At 40.2% G+C, this 17500-nt stretch overlaps 1 protein-coding gene and 1 long non-coding RNA gene across 2 annotated transcripts in view; one reads left to right on the plus strand and one right to left on the minus strand.

Moving 5' to 3' along the window:
- Positions 1 to 5244: 5244 nt before the first annotated feature.
- The window catches only part of LOC133541687 (sodium/myo-inositol cotransporter 2-like), a 29133-nt gene continuing 16877 nt past the window's right edge, over positions 5245 to 17500 (plus strand). The window contains exons 1-5 of the mRNA XM_061885230.1: positions 5245 to 5430; positions 7209 to 7344; positions 11867 to 11974; positions 13597 to 13747; positions 13822 to 13990. Of these exons, the coding sequence (XP_061741214.1) occupies positions 5257 to 5430; positions 7209 to 7344; positions 11867 to 11974; positions 13597 to 13747; positions 13822 to 13990 (738 nt within the window). The 5' untranslated portion in view covers positions 5245 to 5256. The remainder of the gene's footprint in view (positions 5431 to 7208; positions 7345 to 11866; positions 11975 to 13596; positions 13748 to 13821; positions 13991 to 17500) is intronic.
- Positions 12618 to 17500, minus strand: part of LOC133541688 (uncharacterized) — a 21800-nt gene continuing 16917 nt past the window's right edge. The window contains exon 5 of the long non-coding RNA XR_009803949.1: positions 12618 to 13968. This is a non-coding gene — a long non-coding RNA (uncharacterized LOC133541688). The remainder of the gene's footprint in view (positions 13969 to 17500) is intronic.

A 17500-nucleotide genomic window follows, 5' to 3' on the forward strand; every position in this document is an offset into this window, starting at 1 on the left:
ACTTCAGTAAGTGGACCTTTACATGACATGGACTTCAGTAAGTGGACCTTCACATGACATGGACTTCAGTAAGTGGACCTTTACATGACATGGACTTCAGTAAGCGGACCTTCACATGACATGAACTTCAGTAAGTGGACCTTCACATGACATGGACTTCAGTAAGCGGACCTTCACATGACATGGACTTCAGTAAGTGGACCTTCACATGACATGGACTTCAGTAAGTGGACCTTTACATGACATGGACTTCAGTAAGTGGACCTTCACACGACATGGACTTCAGTAAGCGGACCTTCACATGACATGGACTTCAGTAAGTGGACCTTTACATGACATGGACTTCAGTAAGTGGACCTTCACATGACATGGACTTCAGTAAGTGGACCTTCACACGACATGGACTTCAGTAAGTGGACCTTTACATGACATGGACTTCAGTAAGTGGACCTTCACACGACATGGACTTCAGTAAGTGGACCTTCACATGACATGGACTTCAGTAAGTGGACCTTCACATGACATGGACTTCAGTAAGTGGACCTTCACATGACATGGACTTCAGTAAGTGGACCTTCACATGACATGGACTTCAGTAAGTGGACCTTCACACGACATGGACTTCAGTAAGTGGACCTTTACATGACATGGACTTCAGTAAGTGGACCTTCACACGACATGGACTTCAGTAAGTGGACCTTTACATGACATGGACTTCAGTAAGTGGACCTTCACACGACATGGACTTCAGTAAGTGGACCTTTACATGACATGGACTTCAGTAAGTGGACCTTCACACGACATGGACTTCAGTAAGTGGACCTTCACATGACATGGACTTCAGTAAGTGGACCTTCACACGACATGGACTTCAGTAAGTGGACCTTCACATGACATGGACTTCAGTAAGTGGACCTTCACACGACATGGACTTCAGTAAGTGGACCTTCACACGACATGGACTTCAGTAAGTGGACCTTCACATGACATGGACTTCAGTAAGTGGACCTTCACATGACATGGACTTCAGTAAGTGGACCTTCACACGACATGGACTTCAGTAAGTGGACCTTCACACGACATGGACTTCAGTAAGTGGACCTTCACATGACATGGACTTCAGTAAGTGGACCTTCACATGACATGGACTTCAGTAAGTGGACCTTCACATGACATGGACTTCAGTAAGTGGACCTTCACACGACATGGACTTCAGTAAGTGGACCTTCACATGACATGGACTTCAGTAAGTGGACCTTCACATGACATGGACTTCAGTAAGTGGACCTTCACATGACATGGACTTCAGTAAGTGGACCTTCACATGACATGGACTTCAGTAAGTGGACCTTCACATGACATGGACTTCAGTAAGTGGACCTTCACATGACATGGACTTCAGTAAGTGGACCTTCACACGACATGGACTTCAGTAAGTGGACCTTCACATGACATGGACTTCAGTAAGTGGACCTTCACATGACATGGACTTCAGTAAGTGGACCTTCACATGACATGGACTTCAGTAAGTGGACCTTCACACGACATGGACTTCAGTAAGTGGACCTTCACATGACATGGACTTCAGTAAGTGGACCTTCACATGACATGGACTTCAGTAAGTGGACCTTCACATGACATGGACTTCAGTAAGTGGACCTTCACACGACATGGACTTCAGTAAGTGGACCTTCACACGACATGGACTTCAGTAAGTGGACCTTCACATGACATGGACTTCAGTAAGTGGACCTTCACACGACATGGACTTCAGTAAGTGGACCTTCACATGACATGGACTTCAGTAAGTGGACCTTCACACGACATGGACTTCAGTAAGTGGACCTTCACATGACATGGACTTCAGTAAGTGGACCTTCACACGACATGGACTTCAGTAAGTGGACCTTCACATGACATGGACTTCAGTAAGTGGACCTTCACATGACATGGACTTCAGTAAGTGGACCTTCACACGACATGGACTTCAGTAAGTGGACCTTCACACGACATGGACTTCAGTAAGTGGACCTTCACATGACATGGACTTCAGTAAGTGGACCTTTACATGACATGGACTTCAGTAAGTGGACCTTCACACGACATGGACTTCAGTAAGCGGACCTTCACATGACATGGACTTCAGTAAGTGGACCTTTACATGACATGGACTTCAGTAAGTGGACCTTCACATGACATGGACTTCAGTAAGTGGACCTTCACACGACATGGACTTCAGTAAGTGGACCTTTACATGACATGGACTTCAGTAAGTGGACCTTCACACGACATGGACTTCAGTAAGTGGACCTTCACATGACATGGACTTCAGTAAGTGAGGGACCTTCACATGACATGGACTTCAGTAAGTGGACCTTCACATGACATGGACTTCAGTAAGTGGACCTTCACACGACATGGACTTCAGTAAGTGGACCTTCACACGACATGGACTTCAGTAAGTGGACCTTTACATGACATGGACTTCAGTAAGCGGACCTTCACACGACATGGACTTCAGTAAGTGGACCTTTACATGACATGGACTTCAGTAAGTGGACCTTCACACGACATGGACTTCAGTAAGTGGACCTTTACATGACATGGACTTCAGTAAGTGGACCTTCACATGACATGGACTTCAGTAAGTGGACCTTCACATGACATGGACTTCAGTAAGTGGACCTTCACACGACATGGACTTCAGTAAGTGGACCTTCACATGACATGGACTTCAGTAAGTGGACCTTCACACGACATGGACTTCAGTAAGTGGACCTTCACACGACATGGACTTCAGTAAGTGGACCTTCACATGACATGGACTTCAGTAAGTGGACCTTCACATGACATGGACTTCAGTAAGTGGACCTTCACACGACATGGACTTCAGTAAGTGGACCTTCACACGACATGGACTTCAGTAAGTGGACCTTCACATGACATGGACTTCAGTAAGTGGACCTTCACATGACATGGACTTCAGTAAGTGGACCTTCACATGACATGGACTTCAGTAAGTGGACCTTCACACGACATGGACTTCAGTAAGTGGACCTTCACATGACATGGACTTCAGTAAGTGGACCTTCACATGACATGGACTTCAGTAAGTGGACCTTCACATGACATGGACTTCAGTAAGTGGACCTTCACATGACATGGACTTCAGTAAGTGGACCTTCACATGACATGGACTTCAGTAAGTGGACCTTCACACGACATGGACTTCAGTAAGTGGACCTTCACATGACATGGACTTCAGTAAGTGGACCTTCACATGACATGGACTTCAGTAAGTGGACCTTCACACGACATGGACTTCAGTAAGTGGACCTTCACACGACATGGACTTCAGTAAGTGGACCTTCACATGACATGGACTTCAGTAAGTGGACCTTCACATGACATGGACTTCAGTAAGTGGACCTTCACATGACATGGACTTCAGTAAGTGGACCTTCACACGACATGGACTTCAGTAAGTGGACCTTCACACGACATGGACTTCAGTAAGTGGACCTTCACATGACATGGACTTCAGTAAGTGGACCTTCACATGACATGGACTTCAGTAAGTGGACCTTCACACGACATGGACTTCAGTAAGTGGACCTTCACATGACATGGACTTCAGTAAGTGGACCTTCACATGACATGGACTTCAGTAAGTGGACCTTCACACGACATGGACTTCAGTAAGTGGACCTTCACACGACATGGACTTCAGTAAGTGGACCTTCACATGACATGGACTTCAGTAAGTGGACCTTCACATGACATGGACTTCAGTAAGTGGACCTTCACATGACATGGACTTCAGTAAGTGGACCTTCACATGACATGGACTTCAGTAAGTGGACCTTCACACGACATGGACTTCAGTAAGTGGACCTTCACATGACATGGACTTCAGTAAGTGGACCTTCACATGACATGGACTTCAGTAAGTGGACCTTTACATGACATGGACTTCAGTAAGTGGACCTTCACACGACATGGACTTCAGTAAGTGGACCTTCACATGACATGGACTTCAGTAAGTGGACCTTCACACGACATGGACTTCAGTAAGTGGACCTTCACACGACATGGACTTCAGTAAGTGGACCTTCACATGACATGGACTTCAGTAAGTGGACCTTCACATGACATGGACTTCAGTAAGTGGACCTTCACATGACATGGACTTCAGTAAGTGGACCTTCACATGACATGGACTTCAGTAAGTGGACCTTCACACGACATGGACTTCAGTAAGTGGACCTTCACATGACATGGACTTCAGTAAGTGGACCTTCACATGTCATGGACTTCAGTAAGTGGACCTTTACATGACATGGACTTCAGTAAGTGGACCTTCACACGACATGGACTTCAGTAAGTGGACCTTCACATGACATGGACTTCAGTAAGTGGACCTTCACACGACATGGACTTCAGTAAGTGGACCTTCACACGACATGGACTTCAGTAAGTGGACCTTTACATGACATGGACTTCAGTAAGTGGACCTTCACACGACATGGACTTCAGTAAGTGGACCTTCACACGACATGGACTTCAGTAAGTGGACCTTCACATGACATGGACTTCAGTAAGTGGACCTTCACATGACATGGACTTCAGTAAGTGGACCTTCACATGACATGGACTTCAGTAAGTGGACCTTCACATGTCATGGACTTCAGTAAGTGGACCTTTACATGACATGGACTTCAGTAAGTGGACCTTCACACGACATGGACTTCAGTAAGTGGACCTTCACATGACATGGACTTCAGTAAGTGGACCTTCACACGACATGGACTTCAGTAAGTGGACCTTCACACGACATGGACTTCAGTAAGTGGACCTTTACATGACATGGACTTCAGTAAGTGGACCTTCACACGACATGGACTTCAGTAAGTGGACCTTCACACGACATGGACTTCAGTAAGTGGACCTTCACATGACATGGACTTCAGTAAGTGGACCTTCACATGACATGGACTTCAGTAAGTGGACCTTCACATGACATGGACTTCAGTAAGTGGACCTTCACATGACATGGACTTCAGTAAGTGGACCTTCACATGACATGGACTTCAGTAAGTGGACCTTCACATGACATGGACTTCAGTAAGTGGACCTTCACATGACATGGACTTCAGTAAGTGGACCTTCACATGACATGGACTTCAGTAAGTGGACCCTCCTATTTCCTCATTTTGGCGTTCAGGTTTTTTCGAGGTGGGAGGTTGGAACGCTCTGATGAGAGATTACCCCAACGCCATCCCGTCGGTGCGCGTGCCCAACTCCACGTGTGGCATCCCTCGAGAGGACGCTTTCCACATATTTAGAGACCCTGTGACCTCTGACCTCCCGTGGCCCGGCGTCATCGTGGGCATGTCCATTCCTTCCATGTGGTACTGGTGCTCGGATCAGGTGAGCACCAAACTGCAAAGACAAGATACTAAACGTTCCGACTGGTAAACTTTATCTTTTGCAAATACGAGCTCATTGGGAATGTGATGCCTGCAATGTGTTTCAAAAAAGCTGGCACAAGTGGCAAAAAAGACTGAAAAAGTTGAGGAATGCTCATCAAACACTTATTTGGAACACCCCACTGGTGAACAGGGTAATTGGGAACAGGCGGGTGTCATTATTGCCATGAAATGCTCAGTCGTTCACAAACAAGGGCGGGGCAAGGGTCACCACTTTGTCAACAAATGCCTGAGCAAATTGTCCAACAGTTTTAGAACATTTCTCAACCAGCTATTGCAAGGAATTTAGGGATTTCACCATCTACGGTCAGTAATATCATCAAAAGGTTCAGAATTTCTGGAGAAAGGCCGAAAACCAACATTGAATGCCCGTGACTTTCCATCCCTCGGATGGTACTGCATCAAAAAGTGACATCGGTGTGTAAAGGATATCACCACATAATATTAATAGTAATGGATTAGATTTATATCGCGCTTTTCTATTCTTATATACTCAAAGCGCTCACAGAGAAGTGGGAACCCATCATTCATTCACACCTGGTGGTGGTAAGCTACATCTGTAGCCACAGCTGCCCTGGGGTAGACTGACGGAAGCGTGGCTGCCAGTTTGCGCCTACGGCCCCTCCGACCACCACCAATCATTCATTCATCATTCATGCACCAGTGTGAGCGGCAAAGGGTGAAGTGTCTTGCCCAAGGACACAATGGCAGCGATTTGGGTGTCAATAGGTGGGAAGCGAACCTGCAACCCTCAGGTTTCTGGCACAGCCGCTCTACCCACTACGCCATGCCGCCCCTGGGCTCAGAAACACTTTAAAAATCCACCGTCAGTAACTACAGTTTGTCGCTACATCTGTAAGTGCAAGTTAAAACTCTACTATGCAGAGCGAAAGGAATTGATCAACAACACCCAGAAACACGGCCGGCTTCGCTGGGCCCGAGATCATCTAAGATGGACTGATGCAAAGTGGAAAAGTTGTCCGAGTCCACATTTCAAATTGTTTTCGGAAACTGTGGACGTTGTGTCCTCTGGGCCAAAGAGGAAAAGAACCGTCAAGATTGTTCTAGGCACAAAGTGTAAAAGCCAGCATGTGTGATGGTATGGGGGTGCATTAGTGCCCAAGGCATGGGTAACTTACACATCTGTGAAGGCACCATTAATACTGAAAGGTACATGCAGGTTTTGGAACAACATATGTGGCCATCCAAGCAATGTTATCATGGACGCCCCTGCTTATTTCAGCAAACCAATGCCAAGACATGTGTTACAACAGTGTGGCTTCGTAGTAAAAGAGTGCGGGTACTAGACTGGCCTGCCTGTAGTCAATTAAAATGTGTGGAGCAATATAAAATAGCACAACTTAAGCTGTACATCAAGCAAGAATGGGAAAGAATTCCACTTCAAAAATGTGTCTCCTCAGTTCCCAAACCTTTACTGAGTGTTGTTAAAAGGAAAGGCCATGTAACACAGTGGTAAAAATGCCCCAGTGACAACTTTCTAGCAATGTGTTGCTGCCATTAAATTCTAAAGTTCATGATTATTTGCAAAAAAAAAATGTAAGTTTCTCAGTGTGAACATGAAATATCTCGTCTTTGCAGTCTATTTGATTGAATATAAGTTGACAAGGATTTGCCAATCATTGTATTCTCTTTTTATTTAGCATTTTCACAAGGTGACAACTTCACTGTTTGGGGTTTTGTACTTCATACTTTGCTCAGGTGATCGTGCAGCGTTCTCTGGCCGCCAAGACGCTGACTCATGCCAAAGGTGGCTCCCTGCTGGCAGCTTACCTCAAGCTCCTGCCTTTCTTCGCCATCATGTTGCCCGGGATGATCAGCAGGATACTTTACACAGGTGGGAGTTTTTTTTTTCATTTTTTTATTTCAGCAGTGAAAGTTACTTTAGAAAACTAATTTTTAAACATGACATCGTAGTTACAGTTTAGCTGCTCACAAAAAGTGAGAATAATGGCTTTTTTTTTCAGCTATTGATTACAAATTCTCTGTATTTGTGTTACTTGCTTTTAGTGTGTGCAGTCACACCTGGGCAAATTAAGGCCGAGGGTCCACATGTGGCCCCTGAAGCTTTTTGATTCCAAATACTTGTTTTAGATGTTTAATATGTAAAGTGTAGCTGCAATTATGATGTGTACTCATGTTTTCTAATGACCAGAAGTCTTTAACTATACTAAGTCTTTAGATGCTTGGAATCTGTGCTTTTGCATGAAATACTAGTTACTATGGTGATCAATTTAGTTACTATGGTCATCTGATTAGTTACTATAGTCATCTAATTAGTTACTATGGTCATCTGATTTGTTACTATGGTCAATTAATTAGTCCCTATGGTCATCTAATTAGTTACTATGGTACTCTAATTAGTTACTATGGTCATCTAATTTGTTACTATGGTCAATTAATTAGTCCCTATGGTCATCTAATTAGTCACTATCGTCATCTAATTAGTTACTATGGTCATCTAATTTGTTACTATGGTCAATTAATTAGTCCCTATGGTCATCTAATTAGTCACTATCGTCATCTAATTAGTTACTATGGTCATCTAATTTGTTACTATGGTCAATTAATTAGTCCCTATGGTCATCTAATTAGTCACTATCGTCATCTAATTAGTTACTATGGTCATCTAATTGCTTATCAAAGTAATCTAATTAGTTACTACGGTCATGTAATTAGTTACTATGGTCATCTAATTAGTTACTAGTCATCTAAATAGTTACTATAGTCATCTAATTAGTTACTATGGTCATCTAATTAGTTACTAGTCATCTAAATAGTTACTATAGTCATCTAATTAGTTACTATGGTTATCTAATTAGTTACTATGGTCATTTAATTAGTTACTATGGTCATCTAATGAGTTACTATGGTCATCTAATGAGTTACTGTGGTCATTTAATTACTTACTACAGTCAACTAATTAGTTACTACAGTCATCTAATTAGTTACTATGGTCATCTAATTAGTTACTATGGTCATCTAGTTACTATAGTCCAAATTTAGAGGAACATTTTGATTTTTAGGAAGACTAATACAAAACCTCAATTTCTGATTGAATGCTAAAAAAAAAGTTATAACAGACTTCCTTAAAAAAACAGAATGGAATTTTACTTTTTTCACTGAATGAGACACCCAGAATGTACATGAAAGTAAAGAATGTGGGATTTACAATATTTACTATGAAGGATAAAACACTGTATATTGACAACATATGACATCACTGTACCCCTCCTCCATCCACATATTTTACAATCAAGCTAAAGACAACAAAAATGCAACAAACACAGCAAAATATGAACAAGAATAGTAAAAAACTAAAACCCAACTACTATCTGATATATGTGATATATCATTAATATGTGATATATCATTAATATGTGATATATCATTAATATGTGATATCATTAAGCTTTAGAACTTTCTTGTAAAAATGTCCTTCCGCGTTTTTCCCCTGACACCCACATTTCAGGCTCTGGAAACACTCTGTGGAAACACTCCCCACCCACACTGCTTGGTACCTTGTCTGAGCTGCTGTGACTTACATTACCATAGTAACTAATTAGATGACTATAGTAACTAACTAGATGACTATAGTAACTAACTAGATGACCATAGTAACTAATTAGATGACCATAGTAACTAACTAGATGACTATAGTAACTAACTAGATGACTATAGTAACTAACTAGATGACCATAGTAACTAATTAGATGACCATAGTAACTAATTAGATGACCATAGTAACTAACTAGATGACCATAGTAACTAATTAGATGACCATAGTAACTAATTAATGACCATAGTAACTCATTAGATGACCATAGTAACTCATTAGATGACCATAATAACTAATTAGATGACCATAGTAACTCATTAGATGACCATAGTAACTAACTAGATGACCATAGTAACTAATTAATGACCATAGTAATTAATTAGATGACCATAGTAACTAATTAGATGACCATAGTAACTAACTAGATGACCATAGTAACTAATTAGATGACCATAACTAACTAGATGACCATAGTAACTCATTAGATGACCATAGTAACTAACTAGATGACCATAGTAAATAATTAAATGACCATAGTAACTCATTATATGACCATAGTAACTAACTAGATGACCATAGTAACTAACTAGATGACCATAGTAACTCATTAGATGACCGTAGTAACTAATTAGATGGCCATAGTGACTCATTAGATGACAATAGTAACTCATTATATGACCATAGTAACTCATTAGATGACCATAGTAACTCATTATATGACTATAGTAACTCATTAGATGACCATAGTAACTAACTAGATGACCATAGTAACTCATTAGATGACCATAGTAACTAATTAGATGACCATATTAACTACTTAGATGACCATAGTAACTAACTAGATGACCATAGTTTCTCATTAGATGACCATAATAACTCATTATATGACCATAGTAACTAATTAGATGGCCATAGTAACTCATTAGATGTCCATAGTAACGGGTCGGTATAGCTCGGTTGGTAGAGCGGCCGTGCCAGCAACTTGAGGGTTGCAGGTTCGATTCCCGCTTGTGCCATCCTAGTCACTGCCGTTGTGTCCTTGGGCAAGACACTTTACCCACCTGCTCCCAGTGCCACCCACACTGCTTTAAATGTAACTTAGATATTGGGTTTCACTATGTAAAGCGCTTTGAGTCACTCGAGAAAAGCGCTATATAAATATACAATTCAATTCATAGTAACTAATTAGATGGCCATAGTAACTCATTAGATGACCATAGTAACTCATTATATGACCATAATAACTAATTAGATGGCCATAGTAACTCATTAGATTACCATAGTAACTCATTATATGACCATAGTAACTAACTAGATGACTATAGTAACTCATTAGATGACCATAGTAACTAATTAGATGACCATATTAACTACTTAGATTACCATAGTAACTAACTAGATGACCATAGTAACTCATTAGATGACCATAGTAACTCATTAGATGACCATAGTAACTAACTAGATGACCATAGTAACTCATTAGATGACCATAGTAACTCATTAGATGACCATAGTAACTCATTAGATGACCATAGTAACTAACTAGATGACCATAGTAATTAACTAGATGACCATAGTAACTCATTAGATGACCATAGTAACTAACTACATGACCATAGTAACTAACTAGATGACCATAGTAACTCATTAGATGACCATAGTAACTAACTAGATGACCATAGTAACTAACTAAATGACCATAGTAACTAATTAGACGACCATAGTAACTAACTAGACGACCATAGTAACTAACTAGATGACCATAGTAACTCATTAGATGACCATAGTAACTAACTAGATGACCATAGTAACTAATTATATTACCATAGTAACTCATTAGAGGACCATAGTAACTAATTAGACGACCATAGTAACTAATTAGACGACCATAGTAACTAATTAGACGGCCATAGTAACTCATTAGACGACCATAGTAACTAGTTAGAGGACCATAGTAACTAATTAGAGGACCATAGTAACTAATTAGAGGACCATAGTAACTAATTAAAGGACCATAGTAACTAATTAGAGGACCATAGTAACTAATTAGATGACCATAGTAACTAATTAGAGGACCATAGTAACTAATTAGATGACAATAGTAACTAACTAGATGACAATACTAACTGATTAGATGACCATAGTAACTAATTAGATGACAATAGTAACTAATTAGATGACCATAGTAACTCATTAGATGACTATAGTAACTCATTAGATGACCATAGTAACTAATTAGATGACCATAGTAACTAGTATATCATGCAGATTCCAAGCATCTAAAGACTTAGTATAGTTAAAGACTTCCGGTCATTAGAAAACATGAGTACACATCATAATGGCAGCTACACTTTACATATTAAACATCTAAAATAGTTAAAATCTAAAGATTTAGTATAGTTGAAGACTTGAGGTCATTAGAAAACATGAGTACACATCATAATGGCAGCAACACTTTACATATTAAACATCTAAAATAATTATTTGGGAATGTCCAGCAGGCCTTAATTTGCCAGGTGTGACTTGTGGTGTGTTTCTGCCGGCACAGAAGAAGAAAGCAAATCTATCTTTTTGCTAAGAAAGATGAGAAATAAGATAACATGGTGTGACTTTCAATGAGTCATGTAAATGTGATTACTGGTTTGGAAATAGTCGATTCCTCGGTACAGGAAGAGGTGGTCATGTTAGGTCAGCGTCACATTCATTTTATTATTATTATAAGGTCACATTCATTTGAAGAAAGTTGTAAGTGTAGTTTCAGTATTCTATTAAAAAAGTGTGTTACTAACATGGCCTGCAGACGATGTGGCGTGTGCGGACCCAGCGTTGTGTACGCAGATCTGCGGGAACCCGGTAGGATGTACGGACACCGCCTATGTCAGACTGGTCATGGAGTTGCTCCCCGCAGGTTAGTTCCACTTCCTGTTCGACCATACTTGCCAACCCTCCTCAAATTCAGCGCCTCTCCCGAAAACCTCCCGGGACAAATTTTCTCCCGGATTTCAGGCAGAGCTGGAGGCTACGCCCCCTCCAGCTCCATGCGGACCTGAGTGAGGACAGCCTGTTTTCACGTCCGCTTTCCCACAATATAAACAGAGTGTCTGCCCAATTATGTGGGTTTATTGTTAGGCAGGTTCATTAACGTCCTCCCTAGCGCGGTAACAACACACAACAACAGCAGTCACGTTTTCGTCAACCGTAAAGCATTTTGTCTGTCGTAAACAGCAATGTTGTGACACTCTTAAACAGGACAATACTGCCATCTACTGTACATGCATATGGTTAGAAAAATAGTGACAAAGAATAGGAGAAAGATGGACAATTCAACCCTTAACTCAACAATGAGTAGATGAATGTTATGTGTGTGTATATGTGTAAATACATTTATATATATATATATATATATAGCTAGAATTCACTGAAAGTCAAGTATTTTATATATGTATATATATGAAATACTTGACTTTCAGTGAATTCTAGCTATATATATATGTATATATATATATATATATATATATATATTTACATACAGTGGGGCAAAAAAGTATTTAGTCAGCCAGCGATTGTGCAAGTTCTCCCACTTAAAATGATGACAGAGGTCTGTAATTTTCATCATAGGTACACTTACACTGTGAGAGACAGAACTTGAAAAAAAAATCCAGGAATTCACATTGTAGGAATTTTGAAGAATTTATTTGTAAATTATGGTGGAAAATAAGTATTTGGTCAAGCATTCAAAGCTCTCACTGATGGAAGGAGGTTTTGGCTCCAAATCTCAGGATACATGGCCCCATTCATTCTTTCCTTAACACGGATCAATTGTCCTGTCCCCTTAGCAGAAAAACAGCCCCAAAGCATGATGTTTCCACCCCCATGAATTGATTAACAAGGACCCCGACTTAAACAAGTTGAAAAACTTATTCGGGTGTTACCATTTAGTGGTCAATTGTACGGAATATGTACTGTACTGTGCAATCTACTAATAAAAGTATTAATCAATCAACCATGCTTCACAGTAGGTATGGTGTTCTTGGGATGCAACTCAGTATTCTTCTTCCTCCAAACACGAGGAGTTGAGTTTATACCAAGATGGATACATGGATGATACAGCAGAGGATTGGGAGAATGTCATGTGGTCAGATGAAACCAAAATAGAACTTTTTGGTATAAAATCAACTGGTGGTGTTTGGAGGACGAAGAATACTGAGTTGCATCCCAAGAACACCACACCTACTGTGAAGCATGGGGGTGGAAACACTATGGAAACTATGATGAAAATTACAGACCTCTGTCATCATTTTAAGTGGGAGAACTTGCACAATCGCTGGCTGACTAAATACTGTGTGTGTGTGTGTATATATATATATATATATACATACATATATGAAATACTTGACTTGGTCAATTCTAGCTGTAAATATACTCCTCCCCTCTGACCACGCCCCCCACCTCCCGAAATGGGAGGTCTCAAAGTTGGCAAGTATGTGTTGGGCCTTCTCGGGCTCTAAAAGCTGCTCCTACGTCCCTCAGGTCTACGAGGTCTGATGATGGCGGTGATGATCGCCGCTCTGGTCTCCTCGCTCACCTCCATCTTTAACAGCGCCAGCACCATCTTCACCATGGACCTGTGGAAGACCTTCCGCTCCAGCGCCTCCGAGTGGGAGCTGATGATCGTGGGCAGGTGAGCCTTCATTTTGGACACCAAAAACTCCTGTGGAAATTGAGCAGAAGTGATTTTTTTGGAACACCTGCTAGAGTGTTTGTGCTGGTGCTGGTGGTGGCGTCCATCCTGTGGATTCCTGTGGTGCAAGCCAGTCAGGGCGGGCAGCTCTTCATCTACATCCAGGCCATCAGCACCAACCTGCAGCCCCCCGTCTCCATCGTCTTCCTCATGGGATGCTTCTGGAAGAGGACCAATGAGAAGGTAGCATCTCTTTAGACGCAATCAGGCACCTTTCATTAGCAGCAGAAAATACAAGAATATAAACTAGAAATCAATGCTACAAGTTAGGATACATTTTCATTGAACATTTTTTATTTATGTTAGATCAGGGGTCTCAAACTCAAATAGAGAGTGGGCCAAAATGTAAAACTGAACAAAGCGGTGGGCCAAGGTTGAACAAATTAACCTTTTAATAGGGACCCCAAAAAAGTTTTGCATTGAATATTGAACAAGCAAGACTTATATAACTTTATGGTGACATGCAAAATCCTGTTTCAAATAATAATAATAATTAGGGCTGGGCAAAGATTAAACATTTTAATCGGAGTTAATCCCACTATTTCTCCGATTAATCGCGATTAACTGCATTGTATACGCAAAGCCCAATAATGAATTCAAAAGTAGTGTGTAGTGCACCTTTATTGGAATATTCTCCCACATGAACAAAAGCGCCAAAACATTTGTTGTGCAAACACAATTTAAATCAGTCCTTGTTAAACAGTAGCAGTTAAATAGCATATTTGATGAAAATCAACTGAAAAAATGTAAATACAAACATTTAAGCTTATTGCCACTGCCAGGGTATTTAAGTTATCCTGTTTGTTATGGAAAATAAATATAATCTACATACAAATCTCTGAGCCATAATCATAACATCTGAACAGGCAATTTCTGAGGTAACAGCAGAAAAAAAACATTTTATCAGGGATCTTATGTTTAAAAAACCTATATTATAGGTAGTGGGCTGTTTTAGGGAAGTTTTGATCAAATTATCCGTAGTAGCAATATTAAAATTGTCTGGCGGTCGTAAGTGATCCCGGAGTGACCACGCTGTAAGCCAGCCATGAAATTTGTAGAATTGTCCGGTATTTTTGCCAAATGTTCCATCTTTACCAAGAGCCCCTCCACGCCGGGCGACGCCATCTTGTTAAGAAAAGGCGTTAACAAAATAAAAGCATGTAAACAACATACGCAAATGTGCGATAAAATAATTGTCGCCGTTAATAGATTGATGAGTTCACGCGTAATTAACGCATTAATTTGCCCACCTCTAATAATAATATTAATAATAATAATTGAAAAATCAAATGAAATTTAAATAAAAATTGAATGCCTCTTTTTTTTATTCGCAGCCTTCTTAGGTAAATATCAAAATCAACTTTTTTCACAGGCTAAAAATACATTTGAAAGTAAAATAACAATAATGAATAAAACAAGCATTCAAGTCTTGAAGTAGCAAGAAAAAGTGCACAAATTAAACATTAATTATTGCTCAGTTTGCTTTAACACTGAATATGGAAAAAACAACGCTTATATAACTTGATCATCTTAATAGTGGTGGTAGCGGAGGGTGTATATTGTAGCTTCCCGGAAGAGTTAGTGCTGCCAGGGGTTCTGGGTATTTTGTTTATGTTGTGTTACGGTGCGCATGTTATCCCGAAATGTTTGTCATTCTTGTGTGGTGTGGTTCCATAGTGTGGCGCATATTTGTAACAGTGTTAAAGTTCTTTATACGGCCACCCTCAGTGTGACCTGTATGGTTGTTGACCAAGTATGCCTTGCATTCACTCATGCTTGTATAGAGTAAAAGCGGATGTGACGACAGGTTGTAGAGAACGCTTTAAGGCACGTCCCCATTATTGTTGTCCGGGTGGAAATCGGTAGAAATTCGGGAGAATGGTTGCCCCGGGAGATTCTCGAGAGGGGCACTGAACTTTAGGAGTCTCCCGGGAAAATCGGGAGGTTTGGCAAGTATGAGTATTAGTGGTGAATGCAACTGTATAATACCGGCGGGCCAGCACTAATGTTAATTTGATATTGCCTCAAGGGCCAAATTAATTTACAAGGCGGGCCAAATTTGACACCCATGTGTTAGATTCAACATTTCAAAATAAAGTACTTTGATAGAAGCAAAACAATCTGCTCCCTATTTTATGCTGCCCTTAGTTTTGCAAAAACTGTAATATTGTACATGGTAACAGTTATATATTTTATAAAATATATCAGTAGATATTATATACCGTATAATATATACTGGTATATTATATACATGTATGTAACTTAGATATTGGATTCTCATTAGGTAAAAGTGCTTTGAGTCACTAGATAAAAAGCGCTATATAAATATAATTCACTTCACTATTAAAAAAAAAAAAAAAACCAAGTGGAAAAAAAAAGAAGGAGCTTACAGGTGAAATGTAATTTGGAAATATATAAAAAAAAAAAATTCCCCTTTGGGGTTGCCCACATGTGGTCCTCTCCAAGGTTTCTCATAGTCATCATTGTCACCGACGTCCCATTGGGTGTGAGTTTTTCCTTGCCCTTATGTGGGTCTACCGAGGATGTCGTGGTTTGTGCAGCCCTTTGAGACACTTGTGATTTAGGGCTATATAAATAAATATTGATTGATTGATATAAAATATATCAGTAGTTATTAGATAATATGTAAATATTACATGTTATTTTATGTTGCTATGATGGTACATTTTTAATCTACTTTTTGTCACGTCTGTAAATATGATCTCATGTTTGATCATGTTTTGTTTTGTTTTCTGGACTCTTGTTCTGTTTTTTCACTTCCTGGTTTGTTTTTGTTACCATGTCAACTCCTTACTTTTCACCTGTCATGTCACGTACCTGTTGTCAGCCTCACCTGTTTTCACTAATCATCACAACTATTTAAGTCACTCTTTTTCTTGTCTTCGTGCCAGGATCTTTCTGTCAGGCTTGGGCTGTGGATGTTTGTGCTTCCTCCATGCAAGGATGATGTAAGTACATGGTTGTTTATTTAATAAACAAATAAACAAGAAAAAGCGCTCACAATGGAGGAAGAAACTTGGCTAAACGGTACAAACGTGAAACAAAAACACCTGCTCGTTGGCATGAAAGACAATTTAACTATAAACTTAAACAGCACGATGGCAAGACTAAAGACATGAAACAAAAGAGTGCACTGTGGCATAAATATATAAACTTACACGGCTGGGATCTTCACACTCGCACGCACCCTACCCATGCTGTTCAAACCTGCACGTCCTCGTCCACAGTTCCATGCCGTGTAAGTTTATATATTTATGCCACAGTGTACTATTTTGTTTCATGTCTTTAGTCTTGCCATCGTGCTGTTTAAGTTTATAGTTAAATTGTCTTTCATGCCAACGAGCAGGTGTTTTTGTTTCACGTTTGTACTGTTTAGCCAAGTTTCTTCCTCCATTGTGAGCGCTTTTTCTTGTTTATTAAATAAACAACCATGTACTTCATGCCTGACTTGTCCCACATCATCCTTGCATCGAGGAAGCACAAACATCCACAACCCAAGCCTGACACTTTTTACCTGCATTACCCTTTCCATCCTTTGTAACTGAGCTATACTGTGTGGAACAATTTCCCTCGTGGATCAATAAGGTTTATCGAAGTCTAATATACGTTCAAATGGTAATACAATTGGTATTAACTTGCACATAAAATTTTTGGCATTTAAAAATAAGTGAT

Source organism: Nerophis ophidion, linkage group LG23 (assembly GCF_033978795.1).
Source record: "Nerophis ophidion isolate RoL-2023_Sa linkage group LG23, RoL_Noph_v1.0, whole genome shotgun sequence".
Classification (NCBI taxonomy): domain Eukaryota; kingdom Metazoa; phylum Chordata; class Actinopteri; order Syngnathiformes; family Syngnathidae; genus Nerophis; species Nerophis ophidion.